Source organism: Coenobita brevimanus, chromosome 61, assembly GCF_032717465.1.
Source record: "Coenobita brevimanus isolate Jiangsu-jjx chromosome 61, ASM3271746v2, whole genome shotgun sequence".
NCBI lineage: Eukaryota > Metazoa > Arthropoda > Malacostraca > Decapoda > Coenobitidae > Coenobita > Coenobita brevimanus.
In genome coordinates, this window is record NC_137014.1 from 37,384,184 (window position 1) to 37,405,673 (window position 21,490).

At 38.0% G+C, this 21,490-nt stretch overlaps 1 protein-coding gene across 1 annotated transcript; it reads right to left on the reverse strand.

Annotated features, from left to right (window-relative positions):
- Positions 1–3,614: 3,614 nt before the first annotated feature.
- LOC145403758 (uncharacterized) lies at positions 3,615–14,246 on the reverse strand. The gene is made up of 7 exons (XM_080275436.1): positions 14,167–14,246; positions 13,562–13,689; positions 11,553–11,667; positions 9,936–10,058; positions 7,026–7,380; positions 5,837–6,159; positions 3,615–3,837 (listed from the first exon to the last, which is right to left on the reverse strand). Exons 1-7 carry the CDS (start codon positions 14,244–14,246, stop codon positions 3,615–3,617), a joined length of 1,347 nt encoding a protein of 448 aa, XP_080131562.1.
- Between the last annotated feature and the right edge of the window lie 7,244 nt (positions 14,247–21,490).

Here is a 21,490-nt window from a genome sequence, read left to right on the forward strand (position 1 = left end):
CCAGTTCCATATTACCCCTTACAGATGTGTGGGCTGTAGACTTGGTTAATGTAGTCCAGAGCATTTCAAGGTGGAAGATCAGCCTACTTGATTAGTTGTACTACGTCACCAGAACATATCCAGTCTTCTCATTGGATAAGGCAGGACCTTCACTGTTATGTTCTAACCATTCTGTACACACAAATATCAACTCCTTTTTCATTTTTCACTTTTCATCATTCATCTTTTCCTCCTATAGCCATTGTTTCCCCTCACTCTGCTATTGTGTGCTTTCCTCCATACTTAGCATAGTTTCCAGTACCTTAGAATCTGTTTTTCTCTCAATCATATTTCTGCTCATATACTATGGAACATGTCATAAATGCAACCCTTCAGTATACTTAGTGATATTTGCAGGAGAGTAATGAAAAGTATAGGGTTAGTTTAAGGATTTAGAGAAGGACAAAAATAGAACTGTACATACATCATTTATTTCTGTACCAAGTGACCAGCACAGGGTAAATGAAGCCAACACTTTATACAAAGTTACTTTTTAAGTAATGCATTTAATCATAGCAATTCAGTTTACACTAATCTAACAGAGATTCATATATTGTCATCATCATCATTTGGACCTCCTTTCCCACCCTAGGGCAGGGTGAGGAATAGCATCGTCCATATACATTTGTAAAATATTATTGAGCATGATTAAATTAAGATAAACAGTGTTAGTCACCATAAAACAGGAAAGTGATAGTGCATTGATAAATAGTGCTGTACAATAAAATACAAACTGAACAAGGAACAGGCTGAGGAGGATGCAATTCAAGTCTCCCTGATGTCACACCAAATAGTCAGCATCTCTAGTTTGCAAAGGGACCACAGTCCACTGCAACTACTGTACTGGTAGTGGATTTTTAATACAGTACTGTACATTAGTTTTATAGTGTGTAGAATTTCATCGAGTTTCATATGGATAGGAAATTTTTTTTTATTAAGTTCATTGTCACTGGATCCACTGGGTTCACTTCTAGATGAATCTGGAGCCACAACATAAACATCAGTGACGAACAGCAGTAACAATATTACACTACTCTACCAGCAAAAGCAATACTGCAAGGTTATATTTATACTGTCTCCCTCTCTCTCTCTCTCTCTCTCTCTGTATGTATGTACTCATGTAATGCCACTCAGGGATGAGTGAGGCTGGTCACTCATCTAAAATGTCAGGACCAATTTGCCTAGCCCCGGGCTCCTACACTTCTCATGGGGCAACGTCGGATTGGATGATGGATGGAATGTATATATATATATATATATATATATATATATATATATATATATATATATATATATATATGTATATACAGTATATATATATATATATATATATATATATATATATATATATATATATATGTATATATATATATATGTATATACAGTATATATATATATATATATATATATATATATATATATATATATATATATATGTATATACAGTATATATATATATATATATGTATATACAGTATATATATATATATATATATATATATATATATATATGTATATACAGTATATATATATATATATATGTATATACAGTATATATATATATATATATATATATATATATATGTATATACAGTATATATATATATATATATATATATATATATATATATATATATATATATATATATATATATATATATATATATATATATATATATATATATATATATATATATATATATATATATATATATATATATATATATATATATATATATATATATATATATATATATATATATATATGTATATACAGTATATATATATATATATATATATATATATATATATATATATATATATATATATATATATATATATATATATATATATATATATATATATATATATATATATATATATATATATATATATATATATATATATATATGTATATACAGTATATATATATATATATATATATATATATATATATATATATATATATATATATATATATGTATATACAGTATATATATATATATATATATATATATATATATATAGTATATATATATATATATATATGTATATACAGTATATATATATATATATATATATATATATATATATATATATATATATATATATATATATATATATATATATATATAGTATATATATATATATATATATATATATATATATATATATATATATATATATATATGTATATATAGTATATATATATATATATATATATATATATATATATATATATATATATATATATATATATATATGTATATACAGTATATATATATATATATATATATATATATATATATATATATATATATATATATGTATATACAGTATATATATATATATATATATATATATATATATATATATATATATATATATATATATATATATATATATATATATATGTATATACAGTATATATATATATATATATATATATATATATATATATATATATATGTATATACAGTATATATATATATATATGTTTATACATACATATATATATATATATATATATATATATATATATATATATATATATATATATATACTGTATATATAATGTATGTTGTATAATTTATATAAGTACATGTGCAGTGATTAAGGCTGCATAACAGATGTTGAATGAACTTTGGCACTTGGCGATGGTCAACAAAGTATTGATATAAGTAACACTTATGTCAGCAGTAAAAAATTAGAATTACATCATCCTTGTGACTTTACAGAAGTTTAGTACGGTTGTAAAACAAAGAATGGTGTACAGTTGTGGACAACAGCATCCTTCCACTTCTTAGTTGAACCAGTGCAAAACTTTTACATTAAACTAAAAAAATATTGTCAGGTTTTGAAGAATATCCATGTTCAAACAGTAGTTGCACACTTTCTCTTAACACTACTACTTGTAATGAAGTGATTCAGTAATTGCAACAGTACATTGGATAGTATGCTTATGGAATTGTATTACTGTAATGCAATGCTGCTTAATACTAGATCAAGTGGAGACTTTTTTTTTTTTTTTTTTTATATCAACAATATACAGTATTACAGTACTGAATATCAACTGTCACATCCAGAAAGTGTCATTGTATCTCCATACAGAATCATTATCAGTACTGCCCATAGTAATGTGAACTACGAGGAGAGAACAAAATCATTAAAGAATATTGGCAAGTTAATGTCACTTCAGGTTAACAATGAAAATTTTCAAGGCTGTATGCAGTCTTTGTAAATAAACATGGTACGTGTACAGTGTACTGTATATCAAACAGACCTGCAGTAGTGCCTGTGCAGTATTATTTTCATATATACTGATTTTTCATAACCAGTATTATGCTGTACTTGCTCTGGTGATTGACAGGTTACTTGTATGTCACTCCTCCTCACAAACTTAACAATGAAATAATAAATAACTTGAGTCTTCCTGAAGTATAGAGTGCCTATCCAGTCTGCAGAGGCAAACCAGCATCTCAACAATGGCCTTTTTAAAAGTCTCGGGACCAAAGAATGCGGTAATCCTCATCACCTTGAATCAAGAGTCAAGTGATAACCGTAGTACATATTCACTATGGCAGTAGAACATTGAGAGGCCAAGGCATTCTCTCTTTGTAGGGTATGCCATCAGGGAAATGTCTGTGTATATTGTTAAAGACATCAATCATCTCTTCTGGCGTGTTGGGGCAGGAGGAGTAGAGTTTCTCACATTGATTTGTGTCCCCGCTGTAGCCCATGTAGGCAGCGTGAGTGTAGGGGTAGAAGGAGTAGCTTGTCATCAACTGGTCCAGCAGTCTGGTGGAGAACAAGGAATGATCTTTCACACTGTTCACATAATTCTAATAAAATTGGATTTTGTGTACTGTAATGCTCATATTGTGCTGGTGAATAACTAGCAATGTACATTCCTCATTTCCCCAGTATACACATATTGTGATTATTGCACTACTTGTGGGATTAATGCCCAGAATGGCCATGGATGTTCTTAATGGTTTTGTTCTTTGAATATTGGCATCATTTCGTTTTTGAAGGCTCCAACATGCTTGCATGCGTTGGCCTTGGTTACCTAATGGTGGCTTTCCATGCTGCTCAGTCTCTGGCAGCTTCCCTATTTATTCTTTTATCCCTGAAGTCACTCAATGACCTTGTCCCAGGTCTTTTTTGGTCTACCTATTGCCACTATACCCCTAACATTAACACTTCTCACTTTCTGCACCCAGTTATCATCCCCAATCTTCTCCACATGCTCAGACCATCTCAATCTACCTCTCCTCATCACAACACCAATACATTCCAGTCCCGTCCTTCCTCTCAACCCTTCCTTTGTAAACCTAGCTCCCCCAGGCCTTGCACTCAGGGATGCACAGCACATCTACCTAATTATTGCCATTTTTCTATGTTACCTGGAAAATGGAAGGGAGACAAAGAAGGCTAGGGAAGAGTGGAAAAATGGGATAATTGCAAGACTTTACAAGTGAGGATAATGTGGTACATATGATCTGAACACTTTTAATGTGAACTGAGAAACTGGAAGAGGACTTGGAAGCAGTGAAAAGAAAGAAAGCAAGAGAGGTAGAACAAATAATCAACCAAGGTGTAACTGATAGCCTTATAAAACTAGGTGAAAAGCCAACAAGGGAATTCAATAGTTAAAGAAGGAAAACAAGGAATTGAAAAGTAAGCTGAGTGAAAGTGAAGACAAGACTGAAAAAGTAAATGTGGTATTAGAGGAAGTGTGGATGGTGCAGGTTATGTGGGTGAAAAAGGAACAATGAAGTAATGAAACAGCTGCTTCAGGAGAAAAAAAAAGGGGGGGGGGGACAGAAAAGTGAAAGTTCTATCTATCTATCTATAGCCCAACGCCCTAATCCCGCAAAGGGTGGCCGCAGACAAAACGCCTCCAAGTCACTCTGTCACCCACCATTTGACTGCCCTCCCCCCAACTCACCCCCCCCTCCCTCATATACCTCTCAACTCCATCCCTCCACCTCATCCTTGGTCTACCCCTCCCTCTCCCTCCCTCCACCTCACCTACATACACCCTCTTAGTCAGTCTTTCATTCTCCATTCTCTCCACATGTCCAAACCACCTCAGTGTATTTCTCCTAATCTTTTCAACCACATCCACATCTACCCCACAACGTTCCTTCACTTCTTCATTCGTCAACCTGTCCCTCCACGTCACTCCACATGCTCCTCTCAAGTAACTCATTTCCACTGCTCTCACTCTTGACTTGTTCCCCTCTTGCAAGGTCCATGCCTCGCTTCCATACGTCAGGGTAGGGATCACAATACCATCATGCAGTGACTTCTTAACTTCCATACTCACCTCCCTATTTCTCATCACTGCTTTCAGTGTACCAACAACCTTTCTTCCCTGCTGTACCCTTTCACGTACTTCATCCCCCAAAGTTCCATCCTTACTCATCATGAAAGTTGAAAAGAATAATTGTAAAAGATTACAAAAAAGTAAAGGATAGTGAAGGTTGTTGACAGTCTGGCTATATAGATATGGATAGATAGCTAAACAGATAGGTGGGTAAATAGAGGGAGAGAGAGAGGCAGTTAAACTGAGCACAGTATATGCAAAAAGAAAAAAAAAATATAGGAAGGTTTTGAAATGAGGTCACTGCATTAAGTGCTAGTTGAATATATGAATAAATGCCCAAAACTTTTACGAAAACAACTTTTGCATGGTGTCACCTTAAGCAAGGGATTATGTTATAGCCACTGTGCAAAGCCAGAATAAAACAAGAAAATTTTCTGGATGATATTCAGAGTTAAAAACACTGACCCCATAAATCTAGTTGAAGTGAAGGTTCCAAGAAGGTCATCGATAATGCCGCGTTTCTTCCTTCTGCTCTTGCTGTTGTCATCAATAGTACTGCGTTTCTTCCTTCTGCCCAAGCCATTGAGAAAGCCCAAAAACCCACCACTTCTCCTTTGAGGCCGCCGCCTTCGCAATCCTGGCCTCCTCTGTCTGAAGGCGCGGTGGGGAGCAGAGCTGCGGGCAGAAGTGTCAGAAGGGCTGTGGCGGAAGTTGGGGATGAGGTTCTGGAAGGAGGAACCCCCTAACAAACCCTGTAGGCCACTCTGCCCCCCTGATGCTGCCCCAGTCTGGGTGGAGTGAAAAAGAAGGTAGCTTAGATTAGCCCCAGCAATCTGGAAATATCTTCTGTATTTTTTGTACTATCCACAGACAATTTTTTTCCAACTGCGAGAGATTTCTCACAGTGAAGTAGGAGTTCAGTGCTGACTGCATTGTTCAGCTTGGAAAGTGGGCTGCCATGGGAACTATTATATGCTGATGATTTAGATACTGTGTGAGTGCCGGAAGCATGGAGAGTCTGAGATATTTGACTGCTGCAGGGAGAGGATGGAAACAAAGGAACTACAGGTTAATACAGGAAACAAAGGATATGGTCAGTGGGTGTGAAGGAGGCCCATGTTACCATACCATTAACACACTTTCATACTCCACAAGTTTTGTGAATCTTTTTTTATCATGTCTACTCTGTACACTCACACACATTCCTCATTACTCTCATTTTCATTGCTATTACTCAACCTTGCACTCTTATGCTGTACCAGTGTCATACACCTGTATGTTAAAATGGGCTTCAATGCCCCTGCATGCAGTCCCTTTGCAGTCTCCACACTCAGGTTTCTGTGTAATATCAAGGCCATCATAGCACCAGCCACCTTCCTTTCCTTTGCCACTGTAATTTTCATGTATCTAGCAGTAGCCAGAATATAAAAGTAAGGCAGAATATAGTAAGAGAGTGCTGTCTGCAGTGACAGTAGTGCTGAATTTTCACAAGGACATTGACAGTTTATCATGAAGCACCTTTTGTTCTTTGTTCTCTACAAGTCATAACGATGATAAACCACCTAAGTGCCACATTATTCCTGAAATGAGTTAATATCTTACTGGAACCTAAGTGCCATATTACTTCTGAAACAAGTTACTACAGGTATCTTACCGGAGATCCAAAGTTGGGGAGGGGAGCACCTGGATTAGGGAAAAGCTGAATCCCTTGTTGCAATCCTTGTTGAAGCCCCTGTTGGAACCCCTGTTGCACCCCTTGAGGAATCCCCTGTTGCACTCCTTGTGGAATTCCCTGTTGAAAACCTGAAGGAAAAACTTGCTGTATCCCTTGTTGCACCCCTTGTTGAAGACCGGAAGGAAAAACTTGCTGTAGCCCCTGTTGCAGCCCCTGTTGGATAACAGAAGGGTCCTGCACAAAGCCTGGGAAGCCCTGCTGGATGGTGGATGGGTCTAGGATGAAACCCTGCTGGAAATTTGGGTCGAAGCTCGGCTGCGCGGCCACTGGAGTGCTGAAAGGGCAATACAATGTATATGAAATACATTGGGAGGCAGAATGAGCACAAATATCAGGAGGGGACGGAAGGATACTCAAGATCACAACCCTGGCAAAGGGATGGCTGACTTTTTTTTTTTTTCTATCTATCTATCTATTGCCAGACACCTCAATCCCGCTTGGGGTGGCCACAAACAAATCGCCTCCAAGTCGCCCTGTCCCCCGCCATTTCACTGCGCTGCTCCCAACTCACACCCCCCTCTCTCATATACCTCTCCACCCCATCCCTCCGTCTCATTCTCGGCCTCCCCCTCCCTCTTCCCCCCTCCACCTCACTCACATACACTCTTTGTTAGTCTTTCACCCTCCATCCTCTCCACATGGCCAAACCACCTCAGTGTGTTCTTTTTATAATAGAACGGAGGAAGGAAAAACAAATGAATAAAAAAAAATTATAATCCATTCACCAGATTACTAGTGTCATCCATTCATAAAAAATCTGTAATACAGTAGTTTGATTTGAAGAGCTGTAGGTTGAAGTTTCTGACGAAACAACTCTGGGGATGTGAGTTCCAAAGAGATGCAATTCGGGGAATAAAAGAATTCTGATAGGCAGAAGTTCTGCAATATGGCAGGGTGACAATCCAGTTATGTGTGCTACCAGATGCCAGTGTAGTGCGGGGGAAGGCATAGAGAGCTGGCACAGTGGATGCAACTTCGTCTGAGCATTTGCCATAAAAGTATCTCAAATAATGCAAGGGAGGCAACATTCCTTCTTACTTGTAAGGGAGGTAGTTTATTTGTACCAGCAGGGTTATTAATAATTCTAACGGCTTTGTTCTGAATTTTGTCTAGTTGTTTTAGTGCAACACCAAATCCATTCCACAAGGGTGAACAATATTCCAGCTGAGAGCGCACATGACTCTTATAAATTATAACTAACTGCTCGTCAGTGAAGAAGTTACAGACTCGGTACAATAGTCCAAGTTTCTTCGAGGCAGTTTTAGCAAGTGATCTGATGAGAGGTCCAGCTGCGGGCATTGTTAAGTGAAACACCGAGAATTTCAGTACTTTTAGAGATAGGAATATTAGTAGCACAGAAGTTAATATGGGAATCTGGCAATACCTGTCCATTAGTAAACTGTATATATTTGGTTTTACTGGCATTAAATGAGACAAGGTTATTTTGTCCCCATTCAGTGATCTTAGGTAAACCTTGATTTATGGAGACAGCTGTATTGAGTTGTGAATTTGAGATATTAAACTTTGAAAATGTGTTTTTAAGTGTGAATGACTTGTGGAGTGTTGAGTCATCTGCATATGAATGGATGGGATTATGAGTGACAGGTAAGGGATCATTAATATGAATTAGAAATAGGGTTGGAGCCAGAACTGATCCTTGTGGCATGCCGGTATTAAATGAATGGAACTTGGAATATACATCTACTTTTATCTTTCTGTCCATGAGATAAGAGGAAGTCAGAGAAACAAAAGACTTTAGTCCATAGCAAAGGAGTTTGGATAGCAGGGAACGGTGCCATACTCCATCAAAAGCTTTAGAAAAATCAAGGGCTACTGCATGAGTTTCTCCATGTTGGTCAATTGATTGATGGATGGTATGAGACAGATTAAGTATATCAATGGTGGATCTTCCGTGCCGTAAACCATACTGTTTATCACTAAGTTGTTGGATTCAAGATGTTTATCTATGTGCTTATTAATTACAATCTCAAATACTTTACGAAGAGAATATGTGATAGCTATTGGTCTGTAATCAGAGAGGTTAGAGGAACTTCCTTTCTTTGGAACTGGGTGGATATTGGCTTCTTTCCAAGAATTACGGAATGAAGAAGTACGTAAGCATAGTCTGAATAATAGCTAGAACAGAGGCAAATTCTGAGGAGCACATTTTAATATTAATTGGGGAATTCCATCAGAGCCTGGAGCTTTGTTGGCTGGTACGTTGTCTAGGATGGATTTTACGAATCTAGTCTGTATTTTAAGTGGAGCAATTTCGGGAGAGTTAAGTTCTAGTACAGTGACGTTCTGGCTGACTTCCTGTGAGGAATTATTTCTGGCAAATGTACTGGCATAGATATTTTACCATGCGGGTCATTTGCAATGTTACCATCTGAAGAATTTAGTAAGGGAATGGGTGATGACTTGTTAAAGTTATTATTGAAAGAATTGAGAGCTGACCAGAGTATTCTGTTGTCGTTAGGATTGTTTAATAATTTAGATGCTTGGTTGTGAAGATGGTTTGGTTTAGCGACATTTATTACTACTTTTGCATAGTTTCTAGCAATTTTAAATTGATTGAGCGATTCAGATGTTTTTTTTAAGTAAGAGTTATATGCCAATGACATTTCGGCCAAACCATTTTGGGGAGTCCGATCTTTTAGTGAACTGTTGACTTGCTAAGAACAACTAAGTCATAAATGCAACAATATGCTGGCTCATTTGAGTAGCAAAGGTAACTGAATACAAACAGCATTGTTAGTACTGAGATTCAGATGGAGCGGTCTCCCTCCCCTTCATCTGCCTGTTGTGTGTGTGTGTGTGTGTGTTTACCTTGTGGCCTCGCCAGTCTGTGCAGTGGCTGCAGCTACTGAACACATGAGCCTCTGGATACAGTCAAATCGATCCAAGGCAGGAATCGTTGTCCGCAGCATCTCGTCCACATTTTCTAGGGCCCTGTTGGAGGCGGAGACCAGTGTATACAAGTTAGAGTAATATTCTGATTGACTGGAAATTTTTTAGCACTTTCTTAGTGCATTCATTTATCTAACAGTTTAATATCTATTGGTATGTCACTGATACACACTATATCGATATAAAAACAACGAAGATAAAATAGGAAAAAATATTTAGTAGGAAATATATATCGCTAAGGAAGAGGTTCTGTGAAGCCTCCTATATATCTCTAGAAGGGGCAGATTCAGCAAGTTGATTAGACAAGCATGGACATGTCGCGAAAACATGCATGGTAGAGTACGCTACCGCATAAGATTGAACCGTTTTGTTAAGTCACTTTATTGTAGCCTATAATCTTAGGAGAATGCTGGTGTCGAAGTGGGACTCCATCGCGTAATATATAAATGGACGGCTCCACTGCCTGGTTATACAGTACATACGTCCCGCAACTTCCTCCATACCCCAAGAGGAGGAGGATGGTCTTCAGAAGAACAACTTCAGTCTGTAGCCCAAGAGCCTGGGGCCACAAGAAGAAAATTCTACCATGACCCTAGCCAGAATAAAAACGATCTTTATTAAGAATAAGTTTGGTTGATCAAAATGTCATCCAAAGGTAATGAAACTCACATTCCAGTATATCAGAAAATATAAAAGTGGCTCCAGATGCTCTTTCGCATTAACAGTTCCGTGCTTTTGCGTATTCATTCCACAGTGTGTCAAGGAAACTCATACTTTTGTGTCAGGACGTCAACAGCAAATGCTCAGAAAAAGTAAGCTGAGGACGCTAACTGTTGACACTGGGTCAATGTCCAGAATAACCACTAAGAACATTCTTGCAGCAACACTTCCGAAGCAGCTTAGTTTGCTGTGAGTTTAATTTTACTGGTAAAGGAAATACAATCGGAATTTTTAATACGACAACGTAGACGGGATCTACTTCTTTGACCAGACGTGCACAACACTGCACTTACCTGTACGCACTTTTGATGTCACTGACCGTTATATAATTATTATTTTTTTCACTGGATAGGATATTATACTGTATGTGTAATTGAATTTGCTGTTACAGGAGACATTTCACCTGTATATTGGAACTAATATTTAATCTGCATGAGGTATATTCCTGTATTTGTCTTTTCCCCGGCGAGACTATCATTCAGTGCCAGTCCATGTTGCCACTCGGACAATCCTGTAGACTGCCAAAATTTTGTAGAGCACTTTCTGCTTCTGTAGGAAATGAATAAGTCATTAGTCAGTGTGTCACACTTGAACAGTTGTTAATGTCAGTACTTGTGTCAGTCTGTCAGTCTTGTTCAGAATACATCTTTAAATGGGTCACTTACTGATCTCATGCTTCGTTTAATTCATGCAACATGCAGTTATTTCTGCTGACTACTGGTTAATTAGTGAATTGGCGTCTGTCTACTTAAAGCAGTAGTATTAGTGTGTGAGGTGTCAATGTGTGAGGCATGACAGACGGGCACAAAAACTGACGATATTCCGTCAACAGATGGCCTGAAGCCGTCGAATATCTGGCGGACGACCCTGTGGTGCGGTGCCTGGCTCTCCCGCCCCCTCGTCTTGCCATCACCGTCTGGGCCGACCACACCTGCAAGAAAGGTTAGGTGAGGCCGTTGCATTGTGTCGTGAACCTACCCCAGGATGGCGCGGAGCTGAGGACCGAACAGGCCACCGGTGCCCTCTGCCACGGCGTCTGCCAGCACGTCGTCCACACCGTTGCCTACCACCGGCCATGGCACCACAGGGAAGGAAGGTATGATTTATGGCCTATGCTCAACTAGGCCTGGATTCACTAGTAATCTTATGATCTATTCCCTATCATAACTAAGATTTATTTTCTCAGGGAAGACAAAGAAATTACTGAAAAATCTTTCCCTGTCCTTCTCGAAAATACAAATATTACGATAGGCAATTAATCGTAATTGTTCGTTAATCTTTTGCCGTGGATTCTAATAGTAATGCATCTATATTATACTTTAATCACACCATTTTCCCGATCCACATTCGTACAAAGGAAAAAAAATTGTTTACTTGAATATGCCACGTCTATAATGTATTTGTGTTGTTAAAATTTCAGTTTAAGAATATAACGAACTAAAGCTTTACTCTTGTCTGTTTGTTATACACACAGATATCTATATCTATCCATCTGTCTGCCTGCATGTTTATCTGTCTGTCAGTGTATCAGTCAATCCACCTATCTATCTATCTACAGTATCTAGATTGATTAATTGATTCTGGAACCACTCAGAAAATTGTTTTTTGACGACTCTGGTTAGGTTATGAATATGATGCTGCCGTCCACACGTCAGTGATGCAGTGTCAACCCTAGACTGACACGGCATCACTCGGTTGTCATGGTGCGCCACAGGTGAGCATGACCCCCCCTCTCGTCCTCTTTCCACACAGCGAGGTAAGCCCATTATCTGTAATTTATCTCCTCACAGGGATCCACACTGCTCTCGCCCAAGGATAAAAATGACGGGATTAACTGTAAAGATGTTAAGATCAAGTTCGAAGAGGAGACAGTAACGCTGTTAGAACAGGGCGTTGTGCCTTAAACTTGCAAACGGATAGCCAGTGACTGGGAGAGTTGAGCATCCTCTTATAACCAGTGATCAGAACCTCGACTCCTATCTTCCCTCTTCATCCCCATTTTTGACATTCTTGATTAAAAAATGCAGCAAGCTGTCCTAAAAATTTCCCTCTGCATAAAAAATTACAATACATGCAAAGTACTTGTTTTAATATGAAGTCCATTAGATGCCAATAAGTGTATATCAGTTTTTAAAGAAGAGAACTAACAATGTTCCCCCTCCCCTTGCCGCCCGTCCCCCCCAAAAAAAAAAAAAAAAAAAATCCCGTGACGTTTTGATGAGATGTTCCGGATCATTTAAGTTTCATAAATTTCAACAACATTTGTTACTTCCCTTTCACTTTCCTTTCTCTAAAACAACACCTTTCCTTGCGTAGACCTTACCCGTTTTCCCCTCACTGAGATCCGCATGAGGCTACTGCCATCAATTATTTTTGTGTATCCTATGACTTTCTGTATATTCCTTTCCAACCCCCCAAATTGCCGCACCGTGTCCTTGGCGCAACACCCTTAACAGTTTAAGCGGGTTTTGTTGAATTTGGGGAAAGAGTAGAAGTGGCGGGCTTTGGCATACAGTTGAATCCACACACACACACACACACACACACACACACACACACACACACACACACACACACACACACTTTCCCTCAGCGTTCTTCTCCGACTCGTTCCTTTAACATCTTCAGACAGGACTTTTTTCTTTTTTTCTTTTTATTTCTATCTTCAAATGAAATTATTCAGCTCAGCATACATTTTTAAAACCGGATGTGTTAGACACATCTTTTTAAAAATCGTTTGATGCTCTCTAGGTTAAACTGATTTTGCCGCCATCACACTAAAGGGTTTGAATTCCCAGGATAGTACAAGACAGAACTAATCTCACGGCCGGAATTAGTCTCACGGCCGGAACTAATCTCGCTGCCGGAACCAATCTCATGATTGGAACTCATCTCGCTGCCGGAACTAATTTCATGGTTGGAACTAATCTCACGGCTGGAATTAGTCTCACCGCTGGAACTTTTCTCACGGCCGGAATCATTGACCTTGAGATAGTAGTATACCCTCGTACTCGTTGATTTGCTCGCTGTCTCTCTCTCTCTCTGTCTCTCTCTTACGGGTGAAAGCAAATACCTCTTACATGATGATGGGACGGTAACACTGTCTCGGGCTTGAGAGACAGGCAAAAAACAAAAAATGCTGATTGTCACGCTATGTAGTAAAGAACTGCATCCTGCTTTCTTTTACTCTCTCTCTCTCTCTCTCTCTCTCTCTCTCTCTCTCTCTCCATTATTTGTTCATTGTACTCCCATTACTCTGGTTGTATGAAATTTTATATATATATATATATATATATATATATATAGATATATAGATATATAGATATATAGATATATATAAATATATTTATATATATATATATATATATATATATATATATATATAGAGAGAGAGAGAGAGAGAGAGAGAGAGAGAGAGAATCAATCTTACCTATACTCCCGGCACTTTCCGTGTCGCCTGCCGCCCCCCTCATCACCACCATCACCACCGTCATCACCAACACTCTCCATCGCCACCGCATCTGTCAAAGCAGAAAACATAAATAAGTAGATTAATAAATAAATAAATAAAACTCGAAAACCAAAAATAAAGACATGCACTGTAACTTCAAATGTACTCTTTCTGAACATTTTTTTTTCTGTGTATGTATTATGTTGATAGTTATGGACGCTAGGAATGTGACAGTGATGAGGCAGCAGATTCATGGTTTATGCCCTCCACTGTGGGTATAGTACAGGATACTAGCAAGTGTGTGAAAATTGTTGAAGTGTGGGGTATGGCATTTGTGATTTCTGTTTATTATGATAGTTGGTAGATTCGTACACGTTAGAAATAACATAAAGCATAGGAGAGGATAATCTCTACTCTGCTATTGTAATGTCATGATTTTGGATGGTAGGTTGTGATGAGTTAGTGGACATAATGCCAGACTAATGAAATTTGTCTGTGCTGTAGTCAAAATTTTATATCTTAAACAACGAGGACGTCTATACAGACCTTTCTATAACTTGTAACAGATAAGGAACATCTGCGATAACAATAATAATAATAATAATAAACACTAGCATAATTATAACTACGGCACTAAAAAAAAAAAAAAAGTAAAATCAGATGACATGCCTCGCGTCGTAAGCTCTCTCCGCCGCATAGCATCCCCAACCAATCAAGAGAAAGTGCCACACACCGACATTGCCCAACACTGCCATACTCCTCCCGGGGAACGAAAGGTAAGGGAGGGAATTCCTAGGTATGAAAGTGAAAGGAATGACCCGGATGTGACGTCACTGCTAGGCTGGGCGGGAGATTTCAGGTGGGAGGGAGGGATGCTGGGTGACGCAGAGGCGGATATAACCTAGCAACTTCCCTTCACTGGCAGTAGTAACTCTGAAAGGTTACACTAGGGAAAGGGCATTTCGTTTTGTAACCGCTTCTTGAAAATACTTTCCTGCTCCCCCCCCCTTCTCTCTCTCTCTCTCTCTCTCTCTCTTTCTCTCCCGTATATATTGCCTAGAGCGAGAGAGAGTGAAGAAGTATGAGAAGAAAAGAGCGAGAAACAATTATCTCTAAATGGTAAAAAAATAAAATAATAATAATAATTATAATAATTCGTCTGACTGCTATATCATGCGAAAGTTGAGGTAATGGTTAGGATGGAACATAGGACGTACAAAAAATACAGTCAGCAATGAATCCCTTATTACCTCGGTGCATCCGAGGCGAAGCTAGCGTAGTTAGAATCATATAAAGAACATAAAAACTAACCTAAACCCCTCGTAGGATTTTCTTGATACCAAAAGTGTTCCGTGGAAAGTAAAGTACCATCAAGTTGACCCGTGGGCACAAAAAAACGGAAAGTCCACTGATTCAGAGGCGGATGTACACGCGCAGTCTCCCCTTCACTTGTCCTACACTGACTGGTTACGTCACATAAACACTGAGGAAGCGTTAAGGCGATGATCAGACGCAACATTAATAAACAGTAAGAGGCGGGAAATTCAATGAGTCAAAGGTGTACATAGCCAAGATTTACCTTTCACTTGCGTAATAGCTAAGATTTACCTTTCACTTGCATAGTTTATTTATTTATTTATTTATTTTTATTCATTTTCCCACAATCTGGCCCGAGTTTCTTCCTTTTGGAGTTTATTTCACGTAAATCAGTGTCGGAAAAGGAATGCCGTGGCTCTACATCCTTTCCATAGCACTTTTTCATGACGCGCATCATGTTCTAGTGTTACTGTAATGTTGTAATTTAGCGTTGAAGATGAAGAGAGGGCAGTTTTGGGCCAGGTAAAGTTAAAAAGAGTATAGTCATTTTACACTAAATTTGACAGGACGTTAAAGTAAAAATGATGTTATACATACTTATTGCGGAAATCTGTGTGTGTGTGTGAGAGAGAGAGAGAGGGGGGGGGTAATGAGTCAGAGGCGGATATACACAAACATGTCACTCTCGCTCGTCAGGGTATTACTTCACACCAATTTTCATAGCGAGATGGGGTTGGCATGTACAGAAAATATAATACAAGGAAAATACTATCCACAAAAATAAGAGCGAGAAATCCAGTGAGTGAAAGGCGGATATACATAAAAATATTCCCTTGATGTTCTGGTTGTCTTAAACAGAAAATATAATGCAAATAATAATAATAATCATCATAATAATAATAATAATCATCATCATAATAATAACTAATAATAATAATCATATTAATAATAATAATAATAATAATCATAATAATAACTAATAATAATAATTCCCAACAGAAAAAAAAAGCGAGAGTATAACGAGTCGGAACTGGATATTCACAAAATCTACCCGTCATCCTTAACATTTTTGAATGAGTGGTTTGGTTATCTTGTTAAAAAAAAGAAAAAAAGAATGGTTTTCGTGTTGACTTAAATTTCGTAGCTCTTCTTCCTCAGCGATTTCTTTTGCTCTTTACACCTGAATATTTACGCGTGTGTTACTGATACAATCAATGTCTACAGTATATTAAGATGAACCTGGTGTATGTTTATCATAGAATTTTTAATATCAGCTTGGTGTGCATTAGTAACGTAAAACTGGATATTAAAGTATAAGTTGTACACACACACACACACACACACACACACACACACACACACACACACACACACACACACACACACACACACACACACACACACACACACACACATTCTTTACTTCGGTATTGCGTGCTATTACCGAACATGGCTGTATTTATGGATAGTAATATAAAGTTGGTGTCGGCTGGTGGAGGGAGAAAGTAGGAGACAGATTCAGTGGACGTTAAGATAATACTAATACTTTGAACCTTTTGTAGTGCTAATAAACGTGATAATGTGCATTTGAAAGTATTATTATTATTATTATTATTATTATTATTATTATTTTATGCAAGGAAGAAGGAACCACAGACCAGAAGCATGCATTACTCCAGCGTGCACCCACCACATCAGTAATGTTCTCACGCTCTTACTGGGCTTAATAATTCGCAAATGAAGAGGTACTGATAGATAGATAGATAGATAGATAGATAGATAGATATTTATATATATATATACTGTATATATTCCTGGTATTTGCAGACGATTTTTTTTCAGTTACAACCCTGAGTGGGTTAATCAAATTACCTAAGCCCTCCAATTTCAGTTTTTCCCAGTGTGAATAATATCGTTTCGAGGGCATCTTATATAATAATAATAATAATGAATAATAATAATAATAGTAGTAGTAGTAAACGTTGCCGGACTGAAAAAGTTAAAAACGTTCATGAATAAACCCCTGTTTATGTCCCTTCCATATTACTCTATTGTCTTCATCCATTTAATATATATATATATATATATATATATATATATATATATATATATATATATATATATATATATATATATATAAAGAGAGAGAGAGAGAGAGAGAGATCGGACTTAATGGTGAAAGGGACACACACCTTCATTCCTGAAGGGTTTACTGTGGCGTGAATTGACTATCGCTCCGCATTGATAACTAAGCTAACAAGAGAACCCAAGAACACGAGATGTGCTAGTCATGAAGAAGTGCCGGGGAAAGGATGTAGAGCCACAGAGCCATGAGAAATAGTCTTCAGAAACTCGAAGATCTCCCCCAACGTGAGGTGAATGATGTATAGTGTGAAGAAACAAAACAAGGAACAGAAAACGTGGGGTGGGAGATGTTGATTGTTTATGTGCCAAACTATGGAAAAGATGGTGAGAGAGAGAGAGAGAGAGAGAGAGAGAGAGAGAGAGAGAGAGAAACCTAGGTAAGTGAAAACCCCGAAACGCCCATAGTACTGCAATACTGTAATTTCTCCCGCCGTTCACTTTTCACCGTTAACCAGTAAACCAATGCATACTAATCTGTTCACACACACACACACACACACACACACACACACACACACACACACACACACACACACACACACCTTCGTAGCCTGCATACCGTCGACCAGTAAAATTAACGCATACAAATTTATTCGTACACATGCTTCCCCTTCACTTCACACACACACACACACACACACACACACACACACACACACACACACATGCTATACGAGTACATACATCTCGGGTCCCTTCTCCTTCCCCCAGCTGGGGTGAAAGTCAGGACAAAGACCCACCGCCATATGTGTGTGTGTGTGTGTGTGTGTGTGTGTGGTTATTTAGGACTGGGTTGGTGTGTCTTGAGTTTTATTTAGTTATTTTTTTTTTCATCTGCTTGGTTAGGTCTTGCTTCTTTGATATGTGAACGCATGTGTTTGGAAGGCATATTTGGTGTGAGTGGAAGGTAAGCATGTCGAGTGAATGTGCTGTGTGTGTGTGTGTGTGTGTGTGTAGACGGTGAATTTGGCGAGTGAGTGTGGACATTCCAAACTTGAACGCGTCTTTGGATCGGTGCTTAAGTTAGCGTTAAAATCACGTAAAAGGACAGACGCGAACCTTTTATTGAGGTTTATATCAGACTTTTTTGTTCATCGTGGGAGTCAGGTGAAAACTCACTGTCTGTCTGTCTGTCTCTCTCTCTCTCTCTCTCTCTCTCAGTGGATTAAAACAAGTCTAAATAAATCCATAGTGTTCAATATCTTTTAACTCTTAGGCTCCTGTGACTCACTCTCAGTTAAATAAAATGTCTAGCAGGAATAGAATACTAGAGTTGTTCCTGCCATGAGAGGGTTAAGCATATAATCTCTGCTGGCTATAATTTCCGGGTAAAGCTTTCACTGCCGCAATCCGCACCTCAGAGTTATACGCACGACAGTTTGACATACTGGTCTCTTCACTACCATTACGCATTTACTATTAATTATTATTATTATTATTATTATTATTATTACAGTATTATTATTGCCATTTCCTGACGATTTTATTTTGCCAAGGATAAACTTCAAGAACTGGATGGCATAGTAGTGGGAACAAACTCCTTCACTACAAGTCTTTCCTAAGCTGAATAAAATCGTCTGGTGGTGGTGGCCTGAGTGAAAGATAAACCACGTCATCGCAGTGAAGGGGCTGGGGATGAAGGGTAGAAATTTAAAATACTATTGTGCAGAACTAACGATTAATAAAAGAAAGAAAAAGAAAATGGACAGAAAAGAGAAGAAGAAAAAAAAACGAGGATGCAGATGCGGGTGCGTAGGAGAGACGGGAATGCACGAGGATGGAAAGTTGCTGACAAAAACACTGAAATCTGAAGGTGGTAGCTGCTGGGGGAGTGGGAAGACGATGGTAAGTGTTTGTAAGGCCGACACTACCCCAGCCTCCCCTCAGCTGAATAAAATTGTGTAGTAGTGGAAGGGGTAAGTTGAAAAAAAGACATTGAGGTGAAGAGATTGTCGTGTGTATCTGTTCCCCTCACGACGATTTCTCTCTCTCTCTCTCTCTCTCTCTCTCTCTCTCTCTCTCTCGGCGTCCGAAGGGAGAGTGTAGCAGAAGAATTGGGGAGGAAATTTTTGAATTCGTACCTTTGGCGCATCCGTTTGTAAGCTGCTGTTCAGATGAAGTTAATAAAATAATAGGAATAACAACGAATTATGAAGGCAAGGGCAGGTAGACTGAGAACGACGTGTACATTAATGCATTGAAACGAGAAAGTGACGTTGATTTAGAATGACTTGCGAACGTGTTATGACGGACGCAAGATGGGATTCAAACCTCATTCTTTTTTCACATCCGCTATAGTATACCTATGTAATTAAGCTCATCAACGGTAATTATACTGGAGAAATGAAAAAAAAAAATATGGTGAAATGCAACCAAAAAAGTGCATTGTTAGAGATGAGAAATTGAGATGATGATGATGAAAGTTTGTTGGTGAGTGAAAATATGATGTTTGGGTTGGGAGCGTGGGAGGAGAGCCGGATGTGAACCAGTATAAGGAGAGAGAGTGGGGGCATCAACACTCACCGGTTGGGCTGTTGTTCTCTGCTGTATGTGAACCAGTATTAGGAGAGAGAGAGAGAGAGAGAGAGAGAGAGAGAGAGAGAGAGAGAGAGAGAGAGAGAGAGAGAGAGAGATCGGCTCTCACTATTTCGGCCTTTATTCATTACTGTGGACGTCACGGATCTAACTTATTTACCATTGTGTTATGCTTTCCACTTCCCCGCTTTGCATAAGAGAAAATGGTTCACTCTTATTTATCCGTCATTGTTACCCCATTCACCTCTCGTTTACATACGAGTATATATAGGCTTATTATGAAATGTAATTAAAAATGCAGTGTAGTTGATTTGTGGATATTCATGCAGTTTGTATCAGACGTAGCAATGCTTGACTCGGGAATATTCACCTAGTGTATATGTTGATTTGTTTAGAATTATCTGTGTTAGTTTACGAATTCTAATACTTCCTCCGCATCCTGTAAGAGGCTGTTCCAAATCAGAGAAACCCAAGGGACTTTTTATTTTTTTATTTTGTATTTTTTTCATTCACTTTTTTTTTTTTTTGTCCCTATTCAGCAACGTTCTTTCCATCTACGACACGCCACTTTCCTAATAAACACCATCTTGTCCTGGCTGTTTCTTGGCCTACCTCCTCCCCCTTCTTCATCCAAGCACCCAACTTCCATACCAGCACGCACTCCTAATTAGTCTCTCTCTCTCTCTCTCCCTCTCTCTCTCTCTCTCTCTCTCTCTCTCTCTCTCTCTCTCTCCCCATATGGTCAAGTCACCTTAACGCACTATTCCTTGTAGCCAACCACAGTCATTTCCAAACCGCATAAACTTCTTCACTAAGTTGACATTATTTTAGTTATCTGTTGCTATCTCCAGACGATTTTCTTCAGCTCAGGAGAGACATTTGGAACTAGAGAAGGTAGATACAAGTTTTATCAGCCCCTTCACTACGAGACCGTCCTTCGTAAGATGAATAAAATCGTCTGGAGAAGTAGGAATGAGATTTTAAGAAGTATCGGGTTGAGGGAGTGGATATGGTAAATGTTCAATTGTCTGACCGTCTATATTCACTTCCTGCATATTACCATGGTGTTCGTCCACGTTTCGCTGCTGTACGTCAGGGTGGAACTGGGCTACTGCGGTGTGGCACGTTTTATTACTCAAGTCACGTATTTTATTTTTTTTTTTTTGTCACTTTTTATTCATATTATCTTCTGTCTTTATTGTTATGATTATTTGAATGTATTATCATTTATTCACAATTAGACGTATCAGTTTTTTTCCTGTTTGTTAAGTTGTATAATGTAATGTATGGAAAGTGATTCGTTGGT

Coding starts and splice junctions, on each gene's coding strand:
- LOC145403758 (XM_080275436.1), bottom strand. CDS start 14,246: ATGGAGAGTGTTGGTGATGACGGTGGTGATGGTGGTGATGAGGGGGGC. Junction 13,690..14,166: donor GGAAAGTGCCGGGAGTATAG/GTAAGATTGATT, acceptor GAAAAGTTCCAG/CGGTGAGACTAATTCCAGCC. Junction 7,381..9,935: donor CAGACTGGCGAGGCCACAAG/GTAAACACACAC, acceptor TTGCCCTTTCAG/CACTCCAGTGGCCGCGCAGC.